The sequence below is a fragment of the Cebus imitator genome, unplaced genomic scaffold, assembly GCF_001604975.1.
Source record: "Cebus imitator isolate Cc_AM_T3 unplaced genomic scaffold, Cebus_imitator-1.0 Scaffold142, whole genome shotgun sequence".
Lineage (NCBI taxonomy): Eukaryota > Metazoa > Chordata > Mammalia > Primates > Cebidae > Cebus > Cebus imitator.
Genome location: NW_016107457.1, coordinates 2,141,518 through 2,168,138, shown reverse-complemented (window position 1 = coordinate 2,168,138; position 26,621 = coordinate 2,141,518). Strand labels below are relative to the sequence as shown.

The following is a 26,621-nucleotide window of genomic DNA, read 5'->3' as shown; positions in this document are numbered from 1 at the left end:
GGTAAATTTTGATCGAATGCCAGACATTGTGTGTGTAGAAGACCAATAGAGACCAAGGTAAATTGTTTTGTTTTCTGAGACAGAGCCTCACTGTTGCCCAAGGCTAGAGTGCAATGGCACGATCAAGGCTCACTGCAGCCTCAACCTTTCTGGGTTTAAGTGATCCTTCCATCTCAGCCTCCTGAGTAGCTGGACTACAAGCACACACTGCCACAGCCAGCTTATTTATTTATTTATTTTTTATTATTATTTTTTTGAGACAGTCTAACTTGGTCACCCAGGGTGAAATATAGCGGCGTGATCTTGGTTCATTGCAACCTCTACTTCCTGAATTTAAGCAATTCTTGTGCCTCAGCCTGTCTGTAGCTGGAATTACAGGCACTCGCCATCAGGCCCAACTAAGTTTTTGCATTTTTAGTAGAGATGGGGTTTCACCATGTTGGCCAGGCGGGTCTCCACCTCCTGACCTCAAGTGATCCACCTGCCTTGGCCTTCCAAAGGACTGGGATTACAGGCAGGAGCCACCACACCTGGCCACACCCAGCTTATCTTTTAAATTTTTCAGAGATGGGATTTTACCATGTTGCCCAGTCTGGTCTTGAACTCCCGGGTTCAAGTGATCCACCCACCTTGGCCTCCTAAAGTGCTAGGATTACAGACACAGGCCATTGCGCCCAGTAGTTTTTCTACCTAGATATGAATATGGCTCTTCTTCTGTTAGGCCATGAATAGGGGATTGAGTTAACTTGATCAGTAATTGAATTGGGTTTGGGTCTTCATGTTATTTCTTTCATTCTGCCACAGGTATTAAATTCTTCCAGCTGTGAACTGCTGTTACCTTATACTTAAAATAGTGCCCCACTTTCCTCAGTGTTGTTGCTTTACTTTCTCAGTTCTTTTAGGAGTTCTCAAATGCCTGGGCTATAGTATAATCTTGCCCTGGACCTTTCTTCAGCAACAGATTACCTTTGGTGGTTTAGATCTCATATCTGGGTACATTGTAGAGGCAGAGGCAGGGGGATGATTCTCATTTCCTCTGATCCAGTTTAAGGTAGGCCCTGGTACCTGAGTCATGGAGATAGGGTCTCCTCAGCAGTCCTCTTCCCTTCTTCCTGTGGTAGTCAAACTGCCTTGAATCTGATATGTATATGTGCAGAAAAGCTTCCATCCTTTCCTTGGGGGCATGATCTGTGTCTGAGTCCCAAGGATGGAAGGGTTCCTACATTTGGTTCACACACAGACCAGTTTTGCTTCTGGCTCTCATGCTGAAGCAGTCCCTGTTTGCCTAGACTCTGGGATTGGAGGGTTTATTGTCCCACCCAGAGTGGCTTAAGGTATTTTAGTTTTTATTTTATCTTGAGACAGAGTCTCACTTTGTTGCCGAGGCTGGAGTACAGTGGTATAGTATTGGTTCACTGCAACCTCCGCCTCCCAGGTTCAAGTGATTGTCATGCTCTCATGCCTCAGCCTTCTAGTAGCTGGTATTACAGGTGTACACCACCATACCCGGCTAATTTTTGTATTTTTAGTAGTAATGGGGTGTTGGCATATTGACTAAGCTTGTCTTGAACTTCTGGCCCCAAGTGTTATGCCTGCCTCAGCTTCCCAAATTGGTTGTTTCTGTATCTATGGATTCATGTCTTTTATTAGTTCTGGGAAGTTACCAGCCATCATCTTCAGTTACTCTTTCCTTCTTTTTCTCTATACTTGTCATCTTAATCTTTACTTATATGTGTATTAAATCTTTTCATTTTCCTTCCTGTGTGCTTTGATAGTCTTTCCCATTTTTCATCATCTTGCTTCTTTGTGCCATATTTTGGATTAGTTCTTAGGTTTGTCTTTTTGGTTATTTACTTTGCTATTGAGTGGTGTCAGATTTGCTATTGAAATGGAAAATCCAAGATGAATGTAAACATTTATTTTAAGACATTCTGTTTTCTTTTCAAACCTGCTTGATCTTTTGTTAATCTCTTGCTGCTTATTCATCATATTTTATTTTTTAAATGTTTTATAAAGTTATAGTTTCTGCGAATTTGAATATCTGAAGCCTAATGGATCACGAGGATTTAGGGGAGTTAGCGCATATATGTGGGGTCCAAAATAGATTGTATCTGTTAATTTATTTATAATGATTTGTGTCTTTTGTATGATTTTTGTTTGAGAACACAACATGGGATTCTTTTACCCTCATTCATACACACACACACACACACACACACACACACACACACACACATTTTTTTTCCAGAAACCTTCCTTGTTTTCTCATTAATCCGTCTGTTCATGTCCCCTCCCCAACCCTTTTTGTATCTTTTTAGTGCTTACTCATGAAAGACAAGGCACTGGGATAAACTCTTAATGTGAATTATTTCAGTTTATCTTCACAACCAACCAGAGGGAGGTGCCATTATTTTCACTTTAGAGGAGAAAGCAGCACCCTGAAGAGGTTCCATGATTCCTGTAGGGTCATACAGCTGGATGAAGGCCCAACCACCTTGTAAACCAGGTAGTGTGAGTCAAGCCTGACAGCGTCTATGAGCCTCCTCTAAAGAGTGGTCTGCAGGGCAGTACTTCAACTGTGTGTCCCTTGCCGATAAGGAAATAAGTTCATAAATTCAGTATAAACATTTAGCTACTTTTCTAGCAATTTCTCATTGCTCTATATCCAAGCAAGTGACCAGTGGATCCATCTTCTTGAACCAAGCATGGACCAGGTTGGGTGTTGCTGAACTTACATGATGAGATGTGTATGCAAACCTGTGTTTTAGTTATGTACAGTAGGACGTGCAGTGGACATGTGTCTGTCCACTGCAGATGGGGGTAGGCAATGACATCTACCTGGCCTTTCATGAAAGCTGGTTTGAGAGAAACCACAGTTGGTAAAATTTAGTGACAGTTAAGAATTCTTATCCAGAAAGTCACTCTTTGGTGCTGTTTTCTCTCTTGCCCTGCAGTCCTGTAATAGTGGCCTGGGCTTAGTATCTGAGGCAGAATTATCACATTTGCCGGGGCTAATAATGATTCTTTTCCAATCCCTGTGTATATGAGTGACTTGCTGGCAATACTGCAATGGAATAAACACTATGAATGCTTTAATTATCAACTAATAGTTGCTTTTATTGTGAGCTAGTGTGCAGTATGTGAAGGAAGCATATACTAGTCTAGTGCCTCCAAAGACTAAATGGAGAATTGTAATTCTCAGGCATGTGATTGAAATCCTCTTCTTGCTTATTCTAATAGTAGAAATAAAGGCACATACAGGCTTGTCCTGTGTGTCATCTGCTACCTATCCTTGCTGTACTGGCACTTAAATATTAAATAGATGTCTACAGGACAGTGATTGGTGTTGATAAACCCATTGCTGTGACCAACAGTCAAGCTAATATAAGAGTTGCCAGCCATTGGTCATGGAGGATTCTGCTAAAACTCTCACTGTCTCCCAGAACAATCAATACGTGCAGTGGTATACCCAGGAAAGGACAGTTTAAAAAGAACAAGTTCTTATTCAGTTGCCTGATGGTGTGTTGGGTGGTTCCCGCTATCCTAATAATATGATTTCAGATGCTATTTCAAACTGAAATGTTAAGATCATTAATTTGTGACTAGACAACAACATAGTAAATTTAAATAATTAGAATAATAAATAGAGCCTGCCTGGACCGTTAAAGCTTTAAGCTGTCTTAGTTTCATGATTCTTTGTTATTAAAACAAGTCATCAACTAGTTAAAAGTAATTTTTTTTGTTTTAAATATGTGCAAATGTGTTATCTTGGTAGGCAGTTGAACTTTCTCCTGACCATATCCATAGGGCTGCTACCAAATAGATGTTTGTCTGTAATTTCTTGCTTTGGAGAACCGTTCTTTTTCTTATGCTTAATGGATTATGAGTTGCACCATTCTGCGTGATTTTGGGATTGGCAGTTGGATTTTCTCTTCAGTGGTTGAGTGCTGTTGTGAAGGGTTTAAAAATTCTTTCTGTACTAACCCTTGATCTCCAAAACGCCATCATAAAAGAACAGAAACACTAAACAATCACATTAGAATCTCTTGTCAAATTTGTGCTCAGGTTATGGTAGCAGTGGGTCAGAACAAAGTGTTTTCCTTCTCTGCAGAAAATTATGCTCATTTAGAGTGTGGTTGCCTAAATCTATGGTGACTCAGGAAAAGATTTTTCTGTAATTTTTTTGGTGTTTATTTTTCCCACAGGATTTGGTAAATTTCTCCTGTTCCTACTTTCCTTTTCTTTCTTTATTTTTCTTTTATTAGATTTTAGTAGGGTGGGAAAAGAATGATGAAGAGATGCTTCATGGTCTAGTCCTCATATTAACAGACAGTGATTACTGCTGGGTGAGGGGAGATGTGTTAAATTACATCACAAATTAATGATTTTGATTATACCAAATTTAATTTCTAAATATAGCAACTAGAACCTGAATATGGAACAGGAAAATATCATACAATTCTTCTATTTCCTCCATATTTTCCCGGTCTACAAACAGATAAAAGAGTATGAAAATGTGTCTTCCTTCAAAGAGTTTCTAATTATTTTGTTCACATTTTCATTTGAGAATTTATGGAGCTGTAGGTAAACCTTGCTTCATTTATTTAGCTTTGGAAATGGAATTTTAATTTTGAATTGGGATATGTTTAGATATGCTGAGACTTGGCAAGCATTTTAGATAAAAAGGGAAATGTACTGATAAACCCGAGAATGGGATTTCAAGAGGTAGCCTGTTTTTTCTCCCCTCTGACCACCTTCATGCTTTGTGAATGGTACCTGGGGCTTGCTTCTTTGCTTGTAGGCCACTGTCTACCTGGTTCCTTGCTGGCTGCTTTTGGGGCAATACATTGGAAAGGTAATTTGTTTTATAGCTTAAATAAAAAGTTCTGCCTTGGGATTGGTGGGGGAAAACAGAACTAAGACTGAGACTGAGATGATACTGCATGTGAGAAATCTGCAGGAACAGGTCAAATGGACATTTAATACTTCATTTTTAATGATGCATGGTTCATTCTCTGATAAGTTTATGCATATTATCAGGACACTGTATCCGATTTCATTTGTTTTTCCTGAGGCTGTATTGGATATAGCATCCTGCTTTTTGTCCTCATTTATATGCTCATTCCTAAGTTGATCAGCACCAACTGGAAAAAGAGGGAGCTCTGGGGTTTTATGTTTGGAGGACCTGGAGACCTTGTACTGATATTTTCTCTGGGTCTTTAGATGGAATAAGAGGCAGAATAACACCCTCCAATTAGAAATAAGAACTGGCAAAAACTTAGCTAAAGGTGGCCTCTGGTAAAAGCTGTGTTTTAGGCCATCTTAACCCTTTGTTAAGTTAGCTAGATTTTAACAGGCTTCACCAGAAGAGTTTCTCATGTTCATTCAGTGTTCCTGAGAATGGCATTTTCTATTAATGAGCTTCGCCCAGAAATAAGTGGCTATTCTAAAACAGTGAATAATTTTGTTTGCCAAAGCTCCAGCATCCCAAGACCTGTGACACATCTTTGGAAGGCACATTTAGAGTAGGCTTAGCTTTCTTTGGCTTCTCCCTCCCCCATCCTTTTTACATTTTGCTACTGTCCTTGGGAAGAACTGCAGAGGAGACCAGTGCTCTGTGAATGCAGTGTGTTGATGATGAGTCCTTTTTTAAAAAAATCAAGATATAATTCAATTCACGTGCTGTAGCATTCACCCTTTTAAAGTATATAGTTCTGTGGTTTTTAGTATATTGGGAAGGTTGTACAAACTATTAGCCCCAATTCCAGAACATTTTCATCACCCCAAAAAGAAACTGTGTAGCCATGAGGAGTCATTCCCCATCCCCCTCCACTAGAGCCACTCATCTACTTTCTACCAAAAATTCTTTTTTATGCTACAGTAAAATCTCCTTTCTCTATAACTTAGTGGCTTGATGGATTGGGGAGGGGGAGCTTCACAAGTAAACGCTCCAGGTTGATCTTCAACTTCTCACAGGAATAATCTCTTAGTTTCTTATTTTCTACTTGTCACTTCTAGGCTCCTGTGTAAAGGGAAAGGTGATCCGTCTAGCCTCTGAGTCCACTTCACTTTTACTGCTTATAATAAAATTTACCAGTTATCTAAAATACTAAATGTGTGTTAGTGTGCAAGAAGTTTAATCCGACCTGATAATGAAATTAGTTTATGACAAACAGCCTTTTGAATGCCATGTCTAGAATCACCTGCAAAAGCTCTTCAGTTCTCAGACTTTCTGTTCTTCAACTTTTAGAATAGTCAGAATTCAAATCATATAGGACTTTGTCAGTCAAAACCAGAAAAACAGGTAGCTTGGATAGATAGATGGCAGGCTTGGATATGTATATGTCAAATATGCCTTAAATGAATACTTTGGATTCCTGCCCATTGCACTAGTATGAAATCCTGGAGTTTGAGAGTTTGGAAGGCAAGTGGGGATTGATTTAAAGGAGGAGGCGAAGTAGAGTCCTCAGCAGTTTTCCTTGATTGTAGTGGAAAGAGTAAGACATTGAGAAGCGTTAATGAAATAGGAGGTGTGTAAGGGAACCACTGGGGGAACCTGTGGACTGCTCACTGGGTGCCCTGGGCTGGTAATACACATTTATTAGCTGAAGGATTTTGTCTTTGTTGTTTAACTCTCTTGGGCCACGCCAGAATGGCTTAAAAAATTTGAGTGCTGGACTTTCTCCCAAAGCCTCCACTGTTTGTGTTTGTGTAGCTCTGTTTTTTAGTCAGTGTACTATGTGTGGCTCTCTTTTGTAGAATTGCTCAGCAAGCAGTTCCAGAAGCTGGCATACTTCCTCTAGGGCCACAGTGATGGAGAGCAGGGAGGGCGGACTCCACAGAAACCATGGATATTAGAGTGTGTGGATGTTGGGGAAGCTGGCGAGTATATACAGAAATTGAAACCGCCAGAGTTGGGAGTGATTGTTGGAGCCTTTTACAGTAAGAGGTGGTAATTGTTTAATGTGGGTGCCCATTTGTCTTCTGCCTGTCTGGCTCTTGGAATATTATAAATAACAGGTGCTGGAGGCTTGGAATTCATGTGGCTTTTCCTCTCAATTTGGCAGACAAAACAGAAATGCATTATTTGGCATAAATGCATCAAAGTGTTGTGGTTTAAAATGGTCTTTAGGCTGGGCGCAATGGCTCATGCCTGTAATCCCAGCACTTTGGGAGGCCGAGGCGGGCAGATCACAATGTCAAGAGATCGATACCATCCTGGCCAACATGGAGAAACTTCGTCTCTACTAAAAATTGAAAAATTAGCTGGCTGTGGTGGCACACGCCTGCAGTCCCAGCTAGTTGGGAGGCTGGGGCAGGAGAATCGCTTGACCCCAGGAGGTGGAGGTTGCAGTCAGTGAGCCAGGATCACGCCACTGCACTCCAGCTTAATGACGGAGTGAGACTCTGTCTCAAAAAAAAAAAAAAGTTCTTTAAATAGACTTGAGTTTGTTTGAAACAAGGATGCTCTTTCCAAAAGATTAATTTTCTTCAGAGATGGTCAGACTTTTCTGTTTAGACAGAATAATAATAAGCCTAACCCATTAAAACATTTTTTTCAGGGAGAGAGGAGGGTATCTACAGAAGAAAATTTTCATCTCCATTGAATAATGCTTGACCCCCTTTTCTTCTGTTTTTAAAGTTCTCCAATCCCTCTTGCGACGTGATTCCAAAAAAATTCCCAAAAGGGAAATAAAGTAAAAAATGAAGCCCCTCTCACTCACCTTTACCCTTCACCCCCTAGATTCCCACTACCTCCTAATGACTAGTTTCAGCCATTTGGTATATTTTTTTTTTCTAGTAATTATTCAGCTATTCAGTAAACATGTAAATGTGTCCATGTATATTTGTAATGCCTTTTATTTTTCATTATTTTGAGACAGCACCTTACTGTCACCCAGGCTGGTATGCAGTGGCATGACCTCGGCTCACTGCAACCTCCATCTTCTGGGTTCAAGTGATCCTCTTGTCTTAGCCTCCAGAGCAGCTGGAACCACGGGTGTGTGCCACCACGCCTGGCTAATTTTTTGTATTTTTGTTAGAGAGGGTTTTACCGTGCAGCCCAGGCTGGTCTCAACTCCTGAGCTCAAAGTGATCCACCTACCTCTGCCTCCCAAAGTGCTAGGATTACAGGTGTAAGTCAATGCACCTGGCCCATAATGCCTCTTTGATGGCATATCCAAACCTATCCAAACCCTTTAAGTGACTTCATAAGGAGGTGATATAATTTTACTTTTAAGTGAGTTGAGTCTGCTCCAGGAAAAAATGTTGCCTAGATATTTTAATTGTAAACCTTTGAGATGTAGTGACCTGTGAGAGTTATCATGAATTGATGTACATAGCATAGGATTTGACCTGTCTGCTACATGAGGAGGACCTTTCTGTGTTCTGCTTATTTATTTTTGACAGTTTCATAAAAACTGCAGTGTGATATTTGCTAATTTCTTTGGAATATCACTTTAAGAAAAAGGACCACACATTGTAAAGGGGGGCTTTTTGGGGTAACAGTAATATTCATTTTTATAGACTCTGCTGAATTCCTCTGTTTTGCATTTCTTGGGTGTGTTGGTTCACAGCTAAAAATAGAGCTCTAATTAAAATGGGCACCCTTTCTGGAAATAAGAACTATATTTCAATTAGTAAATTTCCTGTTTCCTTAACATGTGTTTTGTTCTTTTTTTTTTTTTTTTTTTAAAACAGCAAGCCAGGGCTGAGCAGGAAGAAGAATTCATTAGTAACACTTTATTCAAGAAAATTCAGGCTTTGCAGAAGGAGAAAGAAACCCTTGCTGTAAATTATGAGAAGGAAGAAGAGTTCCTTACTAATGAGCTCTCCAGAAAATTGATGCAGGTAAATTATCTTTTCTACTCCCTCATCTTCTCTGCCTATTTTCCTCTCTAGGGAAAAATGACTTTGATATAGCAGTTTGCTTGTAACATTTGCTGATGAGGTTGTAGCTTAAGTTCTATGGAGATTTGAAATACCAGGTAAGGGTGGCAGCAGTGATACTCAAGACTGTGGTTTTTTTATCTCATCTGAATGTTAGGTAAGCTATTTTGTACCCTGAGCATTTCCAAAAAATTGCTGATGAGCACAAGATGTTGGCATGAGATGTTGAATGTAGCATTTTTGGAAGTATGGGGATTAATGCCAAATGTGAAATTTTTCTCCTTTAATGTTGAATCTATAATAAGTACATAAACTTTTTGGCAGTCATAGGTGGGTCTTTTGCACTAAAATATGAAGATATAAAGTGAAACATCTTTAGGAAATAGAAAGGTATCCAAGAGAGTTAAAACTACTCACAATCAACCATGTTCAAATGAGTGAGTACTATGTTACTGGACAAATATCAGACTGCTATTAAAACTCAACATTGATGACAAGTAATATATAAAAGATGCCACACAAAACATATAGGAAGGTTTGATTTTTCTAATTCAGAGACTCATTCTCTCCCCTTCCCGTTTTTTCTGTCCCTTCAAAGCTTACTGGTAAAATACGAAGGTAAAATTTGCTTAGGGGAAATAGTTTGTGGGTATGAACTTAAAAATAAGTGAGATTATTGAGTTTTCATTATTTAACAAAACTTGTTCAAAATAGTGAGCAGTTATAAAATTATCAGAACATTATTACCATTTTGTCTTTAGATATCTGTGAAACACCCCCTTATAACATCATCAATAACAATTTCATTGATTTGCTTGAACTATATATATTAGTGAGGTTGTAATAAGAAGGTATTTGAGGCTTTTAAAAAAATCTTCCTAAGTTATTTTCTTACCTCCCCACATAGATGATCCTGTAAGAGCATACTGGAAGCTCTGGTGTAGAAACTTTCATGTTAAGACTGTAACATGTTCCAGCCAACTTTTACCCCTGTCTTTCTATTTGTCTCATTTTTCTACCTAATTACTGAACAAAGATACTGTTAATCTTGCACAAAATTTGATTTATATGGTAGTTACTGAAATGTGAAGAATAGCGGTAACCAGGCAATTACTATCTAGCAGAGATTTATGACAAAATTTTTGCACTGAAAGTTTTTGTTTATCATTTGCATTGTGATTTGGAGAAAAATGGGTGGAGAAGGTTAGTTTGACCTTTGAGTATATCTTACCAGGGCAGCATTAAATGACTTATTTTACTTGGTGCTTCTCAAATCAAGGGGATGTAATTATGGCTAGCTTTTCCTTTTCCTAAGTGTATGTGTAATCAGGTGCCATAATTTTTGACACTGCAAGAAACATGTTTTTCTCTAAATTGACATGGCTATTTTTTGGCATCTTTAACCAAAGTACATTATAGGACCATCAAGACTTAGCCCAATCATGTTCCTTTTCTCAGCATATCTCCAGTATGAGTGATTGTATTGTCTGGAATTGGCCTCTCATTCACTTATGTAACCCACCTACCTTCCAAGAATATTGTTGTTCCTTAAAATAAGATACTGAAAAAGAATGAAAACACAAGAACATAATGCAACAGCAAAGGAAGTTATTTATGGTTGTATACTTGGGGTAAGAAGGGTTGAACTTAAAATTGCGGCTCTAAGCATCCTCTAAATAATGTTGTAACTTGTAGAAATCTAGTGATTGTTTTTTCCTAATTCTTACATCTAAAAAAGTAGTTCTTGGTCAGGAGAAAACAAAATCAGGCCAAAATCATGGAAAAATTTTTCAGTGGATGATGAACCTTTTTAAAGGGATTGAATAGTATATAAAACTGAACAAAATAAACTGTTTTTGCCAAAAGTGGTATACAGTGTGTAGCCCTAGTCTTCTGTGGGTATGTCTTACGTTTTGCCTTCAGCCCAAAGTAAGGGCCTATTGTGGAGGTGTGATTCTGTGAAAACATTGTTTGGGGATCTCTAGATGGGTCGCAGCTTGTTGGTGATTCAGCTTGTAGAATCTGGACAGATGGATGGTTAGCATGTCCCTGAGACAATCTGTCATGCATCCCAGCTTGGTTTTTAGGCTTAATGTTGTGGTAAAATTTACATAACATAAAATTTACCATGTTAGCCATTTTTGAGTGTGCAATTCAGTGGCATTAAGCATTTTCACCTTGTTGTGCAGCCGTCACCAACATCTATCTTGAGAACTTTTTCAAACTGAAACTCTATGCCCATTAAACAATAATGCCCTATCCGCTTCCCCTGGTCTTAAGGGTTTTGAAAGGAGATGGATAACAGATAGTTTTAGGTTCGGGTCTCTGGCCATTTCTCAAGCTGTTGCCATTCTGAGGCATGATAGGAGATCTGTTGCTTTAGACACCAAGTATCCCAACATGTCTGTGTTTTGATAAGTGCCTAAGAACCTGCCCCCTGTTGTTGGCCGGTTGGAGGGGTATCATAGCTGCAGCAGGGGAAGGGCCATTCAGCCTACGATTCTCATCCCTCAGACTCCCAATATGTATTTCCTTAATGGGTTCAACCAGTCTTTTGTTAAATGCCCACTTTTTCTGCCACGCAGCATGGAAATACTGTTTTCCATCTGGAAGATTTTTGGAGTAATTGATACCAATAGACTTTTCCAACTATGTAATTATTTTAATATGGCTTTCTAGGATGTTTGCTTCTGGATAGGACCTTGCTATGAAAAGACTGCTAAGAGAAACCATACAACAGGTATCACCCACAGACAAATGGATGCATTGACCTGTTCACTATGAAAGTGTTCAGCATTTTTCACCCAAAGGCCACTGAAAGGACTGAGAAGGCTGTGTGCAGATCAGTTTTTGTTTTGTCACAGTGCTTTGGCTATTATTTCTGATAGTGATTGGATAATGCTTTTATGTGCATTTCAAAGGGATTCTTTGATCCTGAGAACAAAATGAGACTTACTATAGAAGAGACGTGTCTCTTCCTGTCTGCTATGGCCACTTTGGGTACCCAATACCTTTAAAAATGGAATCAAGTTTACTTAAGTATACATGAGAGGAAATCCCTTTGCTCTTTAAAAGAGCCAGTTTGGGAGATGACTTAAACACCTCCATATTTGTTAATCCTTACCAATAGGAAAGCAAACACACACAAAAGGGAGCATGCAGCTCTTCTCCCTTGGTTTTGTGTCTATCCAGTACAGAAAACACCTGACTGAGAAGTCTACATCTTTCTGAGCCCAGGCCATGGGATTAACTACCTGATTGGTGAGAAATTGTTCCAAAAAGAGCACTATTACTTTTGGTAAGGTTAGCATGAACCTGCATTAGAGCTAAATTCTACTCTTTAATGCCTCGAAGAGAGGTTGTGCTTTAATCATTATTTGTAATTAAAACTTTTCTTTAAGAAGCAGTTGTGAGCAAACTTGTCAGAATTTTATATACAGGCTGGGCATTGTGGCTCATGCCTGTAATCTCAGCACATTGGGAGGCCGAGGCAGGTGGATCACTTTGAGGCCAGGAGTTTGAGACCAGCCTGGCCAACCTGGCAAAACCCCATCTTTACTAAAAATACAAAAAATTAGCTGGGTATGGTGGTGCATGCCTGTAATCCCAGCTACTTGGTAGGCTGAGGCAGGAGAATTGCTTGAACCCAGGAGACAGATGTTGCAGTGAGCTGAGATCACACCACTGCACTCCAACCTGAGGGATAGAGTGAGACTCTATCTCAAAAAATGAATTTGATATACAGTAAGTCTTCACTTAACCTTGCTGATATGTTCTTACAAACTTTGTCTTTAAATGAAATGATGTATAATGAATCTTGTTTATTTGTTTATTTTTGAGACGGAGTCTCGCTCTGTCTGGAGTGCAATGGTGCCCACATCTCAGTTCATTTTCCGAGTAGCTGGGATTACAGGCACCTGCCACCATGCCCAGCTAATTTTTGTATTTTTAGTAGAGACAGGGTTTCACCATGTTGGCCAGGCTGGTCTTAAACTCCTGACCTCAAATGATCCGCATGCCTTGGCATCCCAAAGTGCTGGGATTATAGGCGTGAACCACTGTGCCCGGCCAGTGAATCTCATTTTACCAGAGACTAATTGATACAAACGAGTTAAGTTCCTACTGCATATTTCTGGTCACAAAAACATCACCAAACTTCTAAATAAAGACCTCAAACACTTCTAATGTTAAACACTGAAATAAATTGAATTACGTATACATTTTTAAATATTGATTAAGAACAAGTAAGATAATGTCTTAACCAATTATTCCAGTTTAGGGTCGCAGGTGGCCAGAGCCTGCCTTGGCAGTTCTGGGGTGCTTAGGTTACAAGGTGGGAATCCACCCTGGACAGGATCCATTCTATTCCAGGGCACATGCGCACACCCACCAGCTCAAACTGGAACCATTTAAACAATGCCAGTTAACAGGATGTGCATATCGTTGGGATGTGGGAGGACGCTGGAATACCTGGAGAAAACCTACACAGACATGGGAAGAATACGGGAAATCCACACAGACAGTGGCCCCAGGGGGGAAGCAACTCCACCCCGCATCCCTCATCAACGTTATAGTAAAATGACATGATTTGAGGACCTGCTTTAGAACATGTACATTAGGGAAAACAAGTCTAAAAGGCCATTCTTCAGAATGTCATAGCAGTAATTATACTTGGGTGCTGAAATACAGGTTATGTTATTTTCTTTGTGCCCTGTTCCTTCTAATTCAACAGCAACATGATACTTTTGTAACTAGCAAACACCTTCTTTCTTGAAAAGGAAGTGTCAAAATTCTGATGCCTGGTTGCTCCTCACCTTTTGAAAACACCTCCTTCTGTGTCTTTCACTTAGAGAGCTCAGAGTCCTGCTATGCTAGTTATGTCTCTTTGTCATGGGCAGCAGTGCACCAAAGCTCCCTGCCAAGTCAGGCTCATTTGCAAGTGACAGGAGATTCTGGCCTGCCCACATCATTAAGAACTAGTATAATCAGAATGCTCTAATGATTGCTTAACTGTCTTGTCAGTCTTAGTATGATTCACTCCACTGGTCCTCTATTGTAAAACTTTTTTTTTTGTTTTTAAATTTCTAATTCCCCTGGCAGGCTCTTAACCACCAATCATAAATGCCTACTGGAAGACTTATCAATTACCTGAGATGCTGAGATTGATAATGGTTTTAGCAGTTGGAGGCCCAAAGCATCAACTTGACTTCCTGCTCTTTGGGAGCACACTCAGCATGTTATGAATTGTCTACACTTTTCTCAACAAAGACCACCACCAAAAGTTAATAAACTGTTTTTTAAATCATAGATTAGGTCTGGGATAGGAATAATACTGCATGTTACATATATATTAATCTTTTCAATCTAATCCAGCTTGCAAATTTCAGACCTTAAAATAATCAATAGATTTGTAGTATGGTACTTTTGATTCATATTTGAAATAGGATCTGATTCTCAGAAAATAATGCTGCTCTAGCTATAATAAAAATTATTCTAGCCATATCCTAGTAGGGGAACACATTGATAACTGGAAATACTTAAGAAAAGTTTTCTGGATCTCTTATTAAGGCAGTATGGCTGGTTTTTATTATTAGTGACGTGGTTCCTGAGGTTAAAACGTTTCCTGGAAGTAAAGTAGTTGGAGTTTTTTTAGCATCTATGGAAAGATGATAAATAGAAGACAGGAAGGAAGTTGTGGGCAAAACTACTGCTGAAACTACCTCTACCAAAGGATTTATAGCTGAGCAGTTCAGAATGATATCATGCAACAGATTTACTCTATCTCGTTTACACAGAAATAAAACTGGGAAGAATAATTTCAGCAAGTCTCCAGATCTGCCTGTTCATCTAGACAAAGGGCTTAGAACTTCATTTGCCTTCTTTCTCTGGTCCTGTCAATTCTGGAGAAGTGGTTTCTCCTTCCAATACCATCTTACTGGATTCTTTTTTCTAGAGCATATGCTTACTTAACCTTAGAGTCTCTTTCTGAGTAGCATGACATTTCTATAGGCAAAGGAAGTGAGTATAGACTCCCAGTTCTCTTCTTTTCCAGCACGTACACTAAAATCTGAAGCATCCTCTTCGCCCTTGGTCCCCTTTGAGTTTCCCAAGCTACTAAGATGGCAATGAAATTATTTTGTTTATGCAGGTAGCAAAATCACATGTCAAGCTGATAAATAATATATGAAACTTCATATAGTTAATTTTAAAGGCACAAAGGATAAGATGCCATCATTGCGTCCATTCAGATGAAACCTTGGTTCTGTGTTAGGGAAGAGATCTAAATGAAGTATGTCCTTTATAGTTAGTTGGTTAGATCTGTGGCCCTCTTGGCTTGGAGTTTTTCAGTGCCCTTAATAATGATCAGAGAACTTTGCTATCACAACATAAGCTTTCAAAACAGTTGGAACAGAGCTTTTGCTTGTTGTTGTCATTCCAAATTATCTGAATCTCAGCTTTGTCTGTCTTGCATTTACAGTGCATCTACAAAGAGCTACTGGGTTATTTTTAATGGATTTTAAAAGCTGAGCCACCAGTGGCCAGATTACAAGCCAGAATTCTGTTAGTAGCATCCCAAAAATCTCTCATTACAATGTAATTTGTTATGAGTAGATAATATAATAAACTAGAAGTAGTTCTTCTGTCTTGAAGTTGCTGAGTTTCTTTTAAAGTGTGTGTGCATGTGTGTGCATACTAAGGTTATGGCTAGATGTGATGTGCTAACACAGATTCTTAAAAAAAAAAAAAAAAAACGTAAGGGCAAAAGTAAGGGCTCAAAAGCTTCCCATGCTGACTTTTTTGACATAAAATGTAAGAAAAAGCAGGTAGAAGGAAAAATAAAGGTAAAAGAAAAGAAAAAATAATAATTAAGTGAAGCTAGAGTTAAATTTGCTTTATTTACCAAAGTAGGTTGGAAAAGCATTGTTATTTCTAGTGGAAAGGTGAATCTTGTCTATTAAAGGATACTTGGCCCCACTGTAGATGGACTTTAGCTATCACTAGAAACACTTTTAAAATAGCTTTAAAACTTTGTAGTTTTAGGCTGAAGCACAGTGGCTCACGCCTGTAATTCCAGCACTTTTTGGGAGGCCGAGGCAGGTGGGTCATGAGGTCAGATGATTGAGACCATCCTGGCTAACACAGTGAAACCCCATCTCTACTAAAAATACAAAAAATTAGCTGGACGTGGTGGCGGGCACCTTTAGTCCCAGCTGCTCGGGAGGCTGAGACAGGAGAATCACTTGAACCCGGGAGGCAGAGGTTGCAATGAGCCGAGATCATGCCACTGCACTCCAGCCTGGGCAACAGAGTGAGACTCCATCTCAAACAACAACAACAAGAGCAACAACAACAACAAAAACAAAACAAAAAAAAAAACTTTGTAGTTCTGAACATTAGTGTTTTGCATTTTATTTTAATTTGCATTTATTTTAATTTTCAATAATGCTTCAGCCTAGAATGAATTCTTTGGACTAAGCTCTCTTTCTTCTTCAGAAGAAAATGCCAGTTTTTACAAAATGGATTTTTCAATATGCCAGAGCCTAAAGGATTTTTTTTTTTTTTTTTTGAGACGGAGTCTCTGTGTGTTGCCCAAGCTGACATGAACTTGGCTCACTGCAGCCTCTGTCTCTTGGGCTCAAGTGGTTCTCATGCCTCAGCCTCCTGAGTAGCTGAGCTAATTTTTGTATTTTTTTTTTTCAGTAGAGACAGGGTTTCGCCATGTTGGCCAGGCTGGTCTTGGACTCGTGACTGCAAGTAATCTGGTCGCCTCAGCCTCCTAAAGTGCTGGATTATCGGCATGAGCCACAGTGCCCTACAAGGACTTTAAAAAATCTTTTCCGTGGAGCCTTTTTTTTTTTTTTTTTTTTTTTTTTTTTTTTTTTCTCCTAATCAGATTTTTTAAAGGTCTTAATGCTTTTAGTGTCATCATGCTCCCGGAAATCCAAGAAACTCAAACTTAGCCCTTTCGGTATTGCAAGTAGATAGGAAGTCTGATATTATCCTGAAGCCATCTGCTCGGAAGTGAGGGCCTGATTCTGGTCCTCGGTGTTGCTAACAAGGAACCAAAATAAAAAATAATTAATTTCTGGAAGAATCTAGTTATTTTTTCTCTTTATAAAATTTATATTTTGGCTTTTCCTATAGAAAATAGCAGGTTAGGTAACTCAGACAAACCTCACTGAAGATAAACAAAAACTGAACAAAATCTTTGTCAAAGAATTAACATGATGGTGAAGAACCGTTGGGCAGAGATCTGAAGGAGGGCGAGAATTAAGCACCCAAGGCTGCTTTTATTCAGAGAGCACTTGGAATTTATTCAGAAATACCTGAGATTTGTGCTTTTGGTCTTTGTGTGGAGCTGGAGCTGCAGAAGTCAGTTGATTGTTTCTGCTCCAAAGTTGGAGACTGTGCTCAATCAACCCTACCTCAAGCTGGAATTATAAAGGGTTGCATCCTTAGGCTGAGTGAGCTAGTTCTACATCAGCTGGGTAAATCAGAGACATAGGCTTTGATTTTGGATTAAGGTAGACACGTACGAAGAAGATGGAATGTTCTGGAGCAAGTTACTATCATCCTAGGCTACAAGCTTCTCCTGCAGATAAATTTTAAAATACAATATTCAGCCCACAGTTAAAGATCCACGCACATGAAGATAGGAGATTCCATGAATGTAAATGAGCAGAAATAACAGAACAGAAATGGACTTCACAGCTACTTCAGATATTGGAATTACTGGGCACATACTATAAAGCAGCCATGCTTACTATGCTCAGAGAAGTAAAAGCCAAGCTTGAAATTTTTGGCAGGAAACTGGAAACATTACACTTTTCTTGCAGACATTCAAATGTTAAATGAAAAACTAATGAATAACTATATGGCAATACATTTGAAATTTAGATGATATGGACAAATTGTTAGAAAAACATAACTTTCTACAGCTGACTGAGGAAGAAAAAGAAAACTGTCTTCTGTCCAGTAAATAAATTGAATTAGAGTTCAACAGCCATCATAAACAATGAATTCCAGGTCCAAATTGTTTCGTTGAGAGTTGTACCAAACATTCAAGGATGAAGTAATTTGTCTTCTATAAATTCTAAAGGGGAAAAAATGGGTTCCCAATTTCTTAATGGTAACATAACCTTTAATGCTTAAACTTATGTGTAGTTCAGAAAAGGCAAATTATAGTGCAGTCTCAATCATGAGCAAAAATCCTAAACAAAATATAAGTAAATGAAGCCAGCAATATATTAAGAGGACAATGCACCATGATCATGTTGTTTTTACAAGAAATGCAAGTTTAGTTTACCAGTAGAAAATCAGCAAGTGTAATTTGCCACATTCACAGAATAAAAAGAAAAAAATCATTATTATGTTAATAGATGGAGAATAAGGATTTGATAAAGTGTAACAATTCATAATAAACATCTTAGTGAACCAAGAAAGGACCTTAAACCCGACTTTAAAAAAAGTATTTACATAGGCCAGGTGCGGTGGCTTACACCTGTAATCCCAGCACTTTGGGAGGCCGAGATGGGTGGATCATTTGAGGTCAGGAGTTCAAGACCAGCCTGACCAGCATGATAAAATCCCATTTCTACTAAAAATACCAAAAAAAATTAGCCGGGCATGGTGGTGCATACCTGTAATCCCAGCTTCTTGGGAGGCCGAGGCAGGAGAACCACTTGAACGTGGGAGGCAGAGGTTTTAGTGAGCTGAGATAGTACTACTGCACTCCAGCCTGGGCAGCAGAGTGAGACTCCATCTCATAAATAAATGTGTTTACAAAAAGCCTGTCCAAACCATTGTGTTTGATTATGAAAAGTTAACTTTCCCTTTAAAATTTAAGAACAAGACAAGGATGCCTAACGCATTTACCTATATTGATTTTTGTTGTGGATTTCTAGCAAGTTCAGAAAGGAGGAACTAATATTGAAAGGAGGAACTAATTGCCACTTATTGTGTACGTGGAAAAATTTTAAATCTTAAGAATCTACAGTTAAGTAATTAGAATTCAGTTTTCTCACTTGAAAAATTGTTGTTTCTGTGTACCAGGAATAAGCAGTTAAGTGTGAAAATATGAAAGCATCAAAAACCAAGAAAAGGGATTAAGTGCCACAGAAAAATATAGAACACTGTAAGAGGCATAGGGACAGTTGAAAATTTAAGTGAGTTCAAGTCATCAAAGTAATATTTAAGCAAAATCTGGGAGAAGCAGCAGCTAACCAAATAGATTTTTGTGGAAAGAGTATGGTTGGCAGAAGGAACAAGGAAATGCTAAGGCCTTGAAGTAAGGTTGTGCCTGCCATGTTGGAGAAGCAGCAGAGAGACTGGTGTGGTTAGGTTGACGTTGTGGGGAGAGAAGAGTGATGGATCAAATTGGGGAGGTAATGGGTCTGGGGGCTTGATATGATAGAGGCTTGGGAGCCACTGTCAGCACTTTGGCTTTCATTCTGCATGGGAGCCACCACAAGGTTGAACAAAGTAGCAAAATGATCCTACATGACTTTTAAAATGATTGCTTTGGTTGCTGTGTCAAAAAGAGCTTATGGCGTGGGGGCCGAGGTGGGAGCAATGAGACATATTAGAAGGATATTCTGTAATACTTGCCAAGAGATGGAGTGGATTATTCAGGGGGCAGTAGTGAAGATGGTGAACATTGGATTCTGGGCACATTTTGAAGAAATAGCCTCATAGGATTTGTGGATGGATTAGAAGGGGTGTAGAAAAAAGAGGATCAAGACTTATGGGTGTGGTTCTCAATGACTGGAAGAATAGTTACCACCGTTTAAGATGGAAAAGGCAGCAAGTGGAATATGTTTGGAGTAGGAAGGTCAGAAGTTCAATTGCAATGTCTGGGCTTCCAAATGGAGAGAGCAGACAGGCAGTTGGACAGAGGTTCTGACTCTCAACAGAGAAGTCTGGGCTAGAGATATAAATTTGGGAGTGTTTTCCTTAGAAGTTGTTTATTGCCATGGAAATTCTGTCACTCGGGAGGTGTGCCCAGAGTAGAGGACCAGAGATATATCGTAAGGAAAACACAAGGATGAGCCCCAGAATGAGAGAAGAGATATGCAGCATATGTAATGGCAAAAAACTGCAAATCAGTAAGAAAACAAACAACCCAAAGGAAAAACAGCGGATGATTTAAACAGACTCTTCATATAAGTACCTGGCCAAAAAGCCAGTAAACAAATGGAAAAAGTACACAACCTCATTATAGTCAGGAAAGATGAATTAAACCACAACAAGATACTACTAATAAATTATTATGCATTGCAGGTAGAAATGGAAATCATTATACACATTTGAAAACAATTTCTTAGTACCTAATTAGGTTGGAAATATTTATTCTCTCTGACCCAGCGGTTTCACTCCTGGGTATATATCATATTACATGCACATGTATACCAGATATGTAGAAGAATGTTCTTTGTGCCATTGATCATGATCAAAAACTAGAAATGACCCAAATGCCTGTCATCAGTTGAGAGGATAGACTGTGGTATAAATAGCTGGATACTGTGAGGCAATGAAAATACAAACCACAATTAGTAACAAGTTCATTTAGCAGAAGAAGCTGGCTGGATATGAAAGATTGCAAAACTAATGTTTGGAAATAAATTGATACATAGGTTATTTAAAAAAAAAACAACTTAGGAAAAATATTAGGAAGTAAATACCATAAAGATTAGAATATTGATTATGTCTAGGAGTTGGAGAGGGGCTATGAACAGGAAGAGAGCAGGAGCTTTGGGGCAGACCAAGATATATGGGTGATGTCATAGATCTTGATTAATCTACCCCCTCAACTGTTGTTTTGCTTATCCTGAGGCTTAATCTAGGGCAAACAGTCCACCTGAAGTAAGGATGTTATCATTTATTAAATCAATATTTGCATTCACAATGTATTTTCTATGTTTTGGAGTAGGATCAAGGAAATCCTAGTCACTGCCCTTTTTTGAGCTTCCAATCCTGTAAAGGGTGATTGAGAATGTACCCAGATGTTCTAGGATGGCAGCACACATCAGAGATGAGGGCAAAGGCTTTGAAGCCAGAGGCCTCAGTTTGAACCCTGGATTTACCCTTTATCTGTGAAATTTCAGGCAGATCACCTAACCTCTTTAAGCTGTGGTTTCATTCTTTCTAAAATACAGAAAACAGTATCTACTGCAGAGTTACAGAGATTCAACCATCAAGTGCATTAGTGTATATAAAGTGCTTGAGGTATAATAACCACCCTGAAGCATTAGCTGCCTTTCAAAGTAGATGATGGAAAAGATAGAGGAAAACATCATGAAATAGACATTAAAATGCACCTGGACATTAATGTGCTCCTCATACCTTCAAGGAGAGTGAGTGCTGAGGTCTGTGGGAAAGTCTTGTGCACTATCCCCCAGTCTCGGTAAGTTGAGGGGAGGGATTTAGATCCTGTAGGCAGAGGCACAGCATGAGTGGGACATGTGGGCAGAGTGAGTGGCATAGTTTCTGTAAGAGTGATCCAGCATGACCAGCAGGTGTTGTGATCTAGAAGCCCTTGGACCAGTATGGTCAACAAAAGTGTTTGGCCGGCATGATGGGATTTTTTTTAAGAGTCTAAAAAAGGACATGAGCTTTTTCTTTAACTGTAGTAGCCACCACTCCCTGGCTTAGACCCATCTATTCTTTGTTTGCTGCATGCATGAACCCTTAAGACATTTATGCTTGTAAACCTTAGACTGTCACATCAACTGAATATGAAAATAGCATGAGGAAGACGTGAGAAGCTTGCTTAGGGATTGAATCATGGAAGGACTTGAATGTTACGCCAGTGAGTTTGGACTTAGTCCACAGATAGTAGGCAGCCGTTGAAGGGTTTTGAGCAGGACATTGAAGTAATAGGACTTGTGCTGGGATGATCTATAGTGGACCTGGGGAGATCCAGTAGGAGGTTTTGGCAATAGTCCAAAGGAAAAGGAATAAAAGGCCTGAACCAGACTGGGGCCATGAGCACAGAAAGGAGAGGATGTGTGTGTGCGACAGCTGTTACGGAGGCTGACTTCATGGGCCTTAGTAACTCATGAGATGTGAGGCATTGACCCAGAATACTGGAACCAGTAACAGAAGGGGAGGAGGTGGGAATAAGTGTGGGCCCAAGAGGCCCTTAGCGATGAAGTACCAAGTTTGAGGTGGGAGTCTGAATTTATGCTCAGTAGAACAGCTGACAAGTAGATTCTTGAAAGACTCTTTATGTTCTGAGAGAGATTTTTGAGCTTTTTTCCAAAGCTCATATTAATAACATTATGATTATTTTGACAGTAATGACTTAATTATTTTTCAAAAAGTAATTACTTTTTTCCAAAGCTCATATTAATAACATTATGATTGTTTTAATCATATAATGACTTAATGTAGTTATTGTCTAGGGTGGCCTTTACTTGGTTCAATGCAGGTAGCTCCATTCCTTGGTAATTGTCAATAAACCAAGGATGTTAGTTGTGGTACTGTGCGTCATAGAGATTAGTTGACTAGTGAAAACAAAGCTGGGGCATCTTAGGTTTATTTATTTATTTTTTCGACATGGAGTCTCACTCTTATCGCCCAGGCTGGAGTGCAGTGGCACTATCTTGGCTCACTGCAACCTCAGCCTCCTGGGTTCAAGCGATTCTCCTGCCTCAGCCTCCCAAAGTGCTGGGATTACAGGCGTGAGCCACTGTGCCCAGCCTGGTTTATTCTTAAGTTGTCTTGAAAAAGCTGGGTCCTAGGGGTAGTGGTCCAAGGCAAGGACTGACTTGACAACAAGCCCAGACCTGCATATTGACACTTTGCACAACCTAGGATCCAGCAAACCTGCTGCTTCATGTTAGGTGGGAAGGTACTCTAAGCATTCAGCCTGCGTGTGTACCTATGGAACCTATTGGAGGAGGTTCTCCCAGGTAAATGATTTTCAATGCCTCTACCTGCTAGAGAGAATTTACCGAGAATAAAAAGTCATTTGGTGCAGAGTTCTTGCATCTATTATGTAAAAGGCCTGGTTCATTGAAGTGATTCCAGAAATCCTTTGTAAATTATAAGCACATCAATTATTGCTAATTGGATGATGCTTAAGGCTAGCCTGCTTAAGATCAAATTAATGCTACGCTGTATATTTCATTGGGCTGGAAGTTTGCTTTGAGACTACATATGTAATCAGTGGATGTTATAAGAAAATGCTCATTTTAGTACTTAGAATTTTAAAATTATACTGATTTATAATTGAGTATATAGTTGCAGTATTGCTTATGCCCTTTTCGGTTATGTTAATATATTTTTCTTGTTGGATCCCAAGGAACAAACTTTATATAACCCTAATTCTGTTGAAAATGTGAACTGCTGAGGGGTTATATCTGATTCCACAGGGATATTTATAGCACAAATAGAGTTGTAAAACTGTTCCATAATCTTTGAGATTGACTTTATAAAAAATGTATTTGTAGAAAATTCTGATTTTTGAACAAAGCCTTTTAATCTGCCTAGACATATAGCTTTATATATAAGGCAGACACATGAGTTTCATTTCAAAATATTAATAAATATACTTGACTATTAGATGGAATGATTTTGTTATAGTTTAGGATCTCTGACCTTATTGGAAGATTTAAAATTGTTCATGTAAGAATATGTTAAGACCTATGATTAGTAATTTAAAGTCATGCTTAGAAATGTTTGCTTATATTGAAGATGGGCATCCGAGATGAAACTGAAAGCTAGTCTTGAGTCCGCCTGCACCAGGCTTCCCAGGGTTTTTATGTCTGTGGTACCATAAGTTATAGCTTTAAAACAGGCAGGTTGATTCAGGGTGTTGGTTCAAACCCTATTGGAGCCGCGTTGCTTGAATTTACATGGTATCTGTTCAAAAGAGAATATCTGAATTTTTCTCAGACAAACTATGAGAGGCAAATTATGTAGTTATTAGCTCTTCAAGGTCCTATGCACACATTTGCCTCCTACCTCTTGTTCATCTTTACCTTTGTCTCATGATTTTAGGGAACTGAGGAACTTCTGTGTTTCCCTCAAGGAAGCCTTTTTTTTTTTTTTGACAAGATCACAGTCTGTCACCCAGGCTGGACTGTAGTGGTGCAATCACGCTCACTGCAGCCTTGACCTTCTGAGCTCCAGCAGTCCTCTCGCCTCAGTCTCCTGAGTAGCTGGGACTACAGGTGCACACACCACCATGACTGGCTAATCTATTTTTTGTAGAGACCGAGTCTCACTGTGTTGTCCAGGCTGGTCTCAAACTCTGGGGCTCAAGTAATCCTCCTCCTCCGGCCTCCAAAAGTGCTGGGATTACAGGCATGAGCCACTGTGCCTGGCTGTGTTTCTCTTTTTATTGGCAGTTTCTTTGTTCCAAGGAAGAATGATATTTTCTGTTTCTAGTCTTTGTTCAGGAACTCCATGCTCTGCTTCTGTTGCATGTCACCTGAGAGGTGGCAGAACAAAGCAGGCAGCAGAACTGTTTGTTTCAGTACTGTCTTTGGGGGATGATTAAAAACTGTGACTCTTAAGCAAACAGAGTTAGATTTCAGAATGGCTTGATACTTTCCAAATGGGTTAGTGTAACCCAGTGACCTTGCTTGAGTTCTGGTAATGACAGCTTTACCATCAAATTTTCCTTAGGGTATAGCTCTTGAGTGGAAAAAGCCTCCTAAAATTGAGAGCTCTGATAGGCTTTATCACTAGTTCAATCTGTAGTCTTATAGGAAGAACCTAATCAGCTGCTTATAGTGTTAGACCATCTGTCTAAATATGGATATTTTCCTGCAAGCCAATGAGAGCCTTACCTTTCCTCAGATTAACATTCCATGACAAATGCTGCTTGGTGGACAAGAGATTATTTTTAATATTAGATTACATCCTTTATTGCTTTAGTTTACCTCAAAGCAGAGGCATGATGCTGAGAAAAATAAAAAAAGGTTTCTTTCAAATAAAAATGGCAGCAATTGAAAACATTGGAGGAAAACATAGCTACTCTATTAGAAAAGCTATGCAAATAGTTCAAAGGTTTTACTACTTAAGATTATCATCTCTCAATAACTAGTAGATACTGGTGAAGCTTAGTGTTCATAACTATTTTTAGGGCAAGGATGATATCTTAACTGTAGATCTTGCCTACCACTTCCATAGTACCTGCAGATAGAAGACAGCACAACACGCTTACTGAATGAAAGCCTCAGGCGCAGACGTGCATGTTTTGCTATATATTTTCCTCCTAAGCGATGCCTGTTCCATTGGGTTCATTTTGTCGAAAGTCCTGGGAACTCTTCTTGTTCTCTATTCATTTATCTTAGTTCTGTTTTTTATCTTTTTTTATCTTTTTTTTTGCCCTTCTGATTGTATCATCTTAGTTCTTCTTTTAATTGCTGCTTGATCTTGCAGAACCTGAGTTTTGAAGAGCTAGCTAAATATAGACTTGTCTCTGTAAATACCTCCTTACACTGGCTTTTCTCATGGGTCCCTGCAAGGTTGACCAGCTGTTTTTTTGGCCTTGAACATCTAAAACAGTTGGAAGGGAAAACAGCATCTATTTAGTCAACATTTCCAGTGTTGGAAGACAGATTTAATGTTCTTTTTTTTTGTTTGTTTTTTCTTTTTTGAGGCAGAGTCTCGCTCTGTTGCCCAGGCTGGAGTGCAGTGCTGTGATCTCGGCTCACTGCAACCTCTGCCTTCCTGCAGCCTCTGCCTCCTGGGTTCAAGGGATTCTCTTGCCCCAGTCTCCTGAGTTGCTGGGACTACAGGTGCATGCCACCACACCCTGCTTTTTTTTTTTTTAATTACAGGATTAGTAGAGAGAGGGTTTCACCATGTTGGCCGGGCTGGTCTTGAACTCCTGGTCTCATGTGATCCACCTGCCTCAACCTCCCACAGTGCTGGGATTACAGGCGTTAGCCACTGTACCTGGCCAAAAAAAAAAACAAAAAAATTTTTTTTAACTGAGTATATGTTTCCAGGGCAGTGTACACCGTCAAATGTGGAGAGTGTTACGTGTAACCATTTTGAGTTGATCGGGCCTGCCTCAGCTCTCAGTTGTCCACTATACCCTAAGGAGGGTTTACAAAGAGACATTGAATCCCCTGGGCAAGGATATGTGGCTGATTTTTTCCTGTGTTTAATCATTTGACTTTCCAGGTGCTCAGGGTGTGGTAGGTACTAAAGTGAAGCAATTTGAAGGCGACCTCCCTTGGCTTTGCTCAGTGATACACTGGGAGACAACGCTGGTTTGGGGTAACGGGGGGGTCTGGGTCCCAAGCTCTGTCACTTTCCAGCTGTATTGCTTCAGTCCAATAATGTAATTTGTCACATATAAAATGAAAATGACCATGCCTGTCTCAGTGCATGTGAAGAACCTGGTATATAGTGTCTGCCAAAATAGATGGCTTGAACATAAAATTAGGAAGCAGTGTCCTATCCAGCCAAAAAATAAAACTTTGATGTGTTTCATTGTTTTTTGTAACTTTTACTTTGTTCCCTTAATTCTGAAACATCAGGCCAACTCCTGCTGTGGGTCAACTAAACCCCTCAATTGAGAGTGTTATAAAAATAATACATGATTATTAATGAGAACCTCCCCCAGACCCTGTGGGTCGGTTGGATTTCTTTTATTTTCTTTTGGTTTTGTAGGTTGGAGTTTGGTTTGTTTGTGTTTTTAAATTTTCTCTTGCAACGATGCCATAGCGTTATCTTTTAATTGCATAAATGAGATTTTTTTTTTTTTTTTT

General features: G+C 39.3%; 1 protein-coding gene across 1 annotated transcript in view; it reads left to right on the top strand.

The window, feature by feature from the left end:
- CCDC6 (coiled-coil domain containing 6) overlaps positions 1–26,621 on the top strand; it is a 119,319-nt gene that overhangs the window by 47,963 nt on the left and 44,735 nt on the right. Inside the window, exon 2 of the mRNA XM_017542277.2 lies at positions 8,701–8,850. Within this exon, the coding sequence (XP_017397766.1) occupies positions 8,701–8,850 (150 nt within the window). The remainder of the gene's footprint in view (positions 1–8,700; positions 8,851–26,621) is intronic.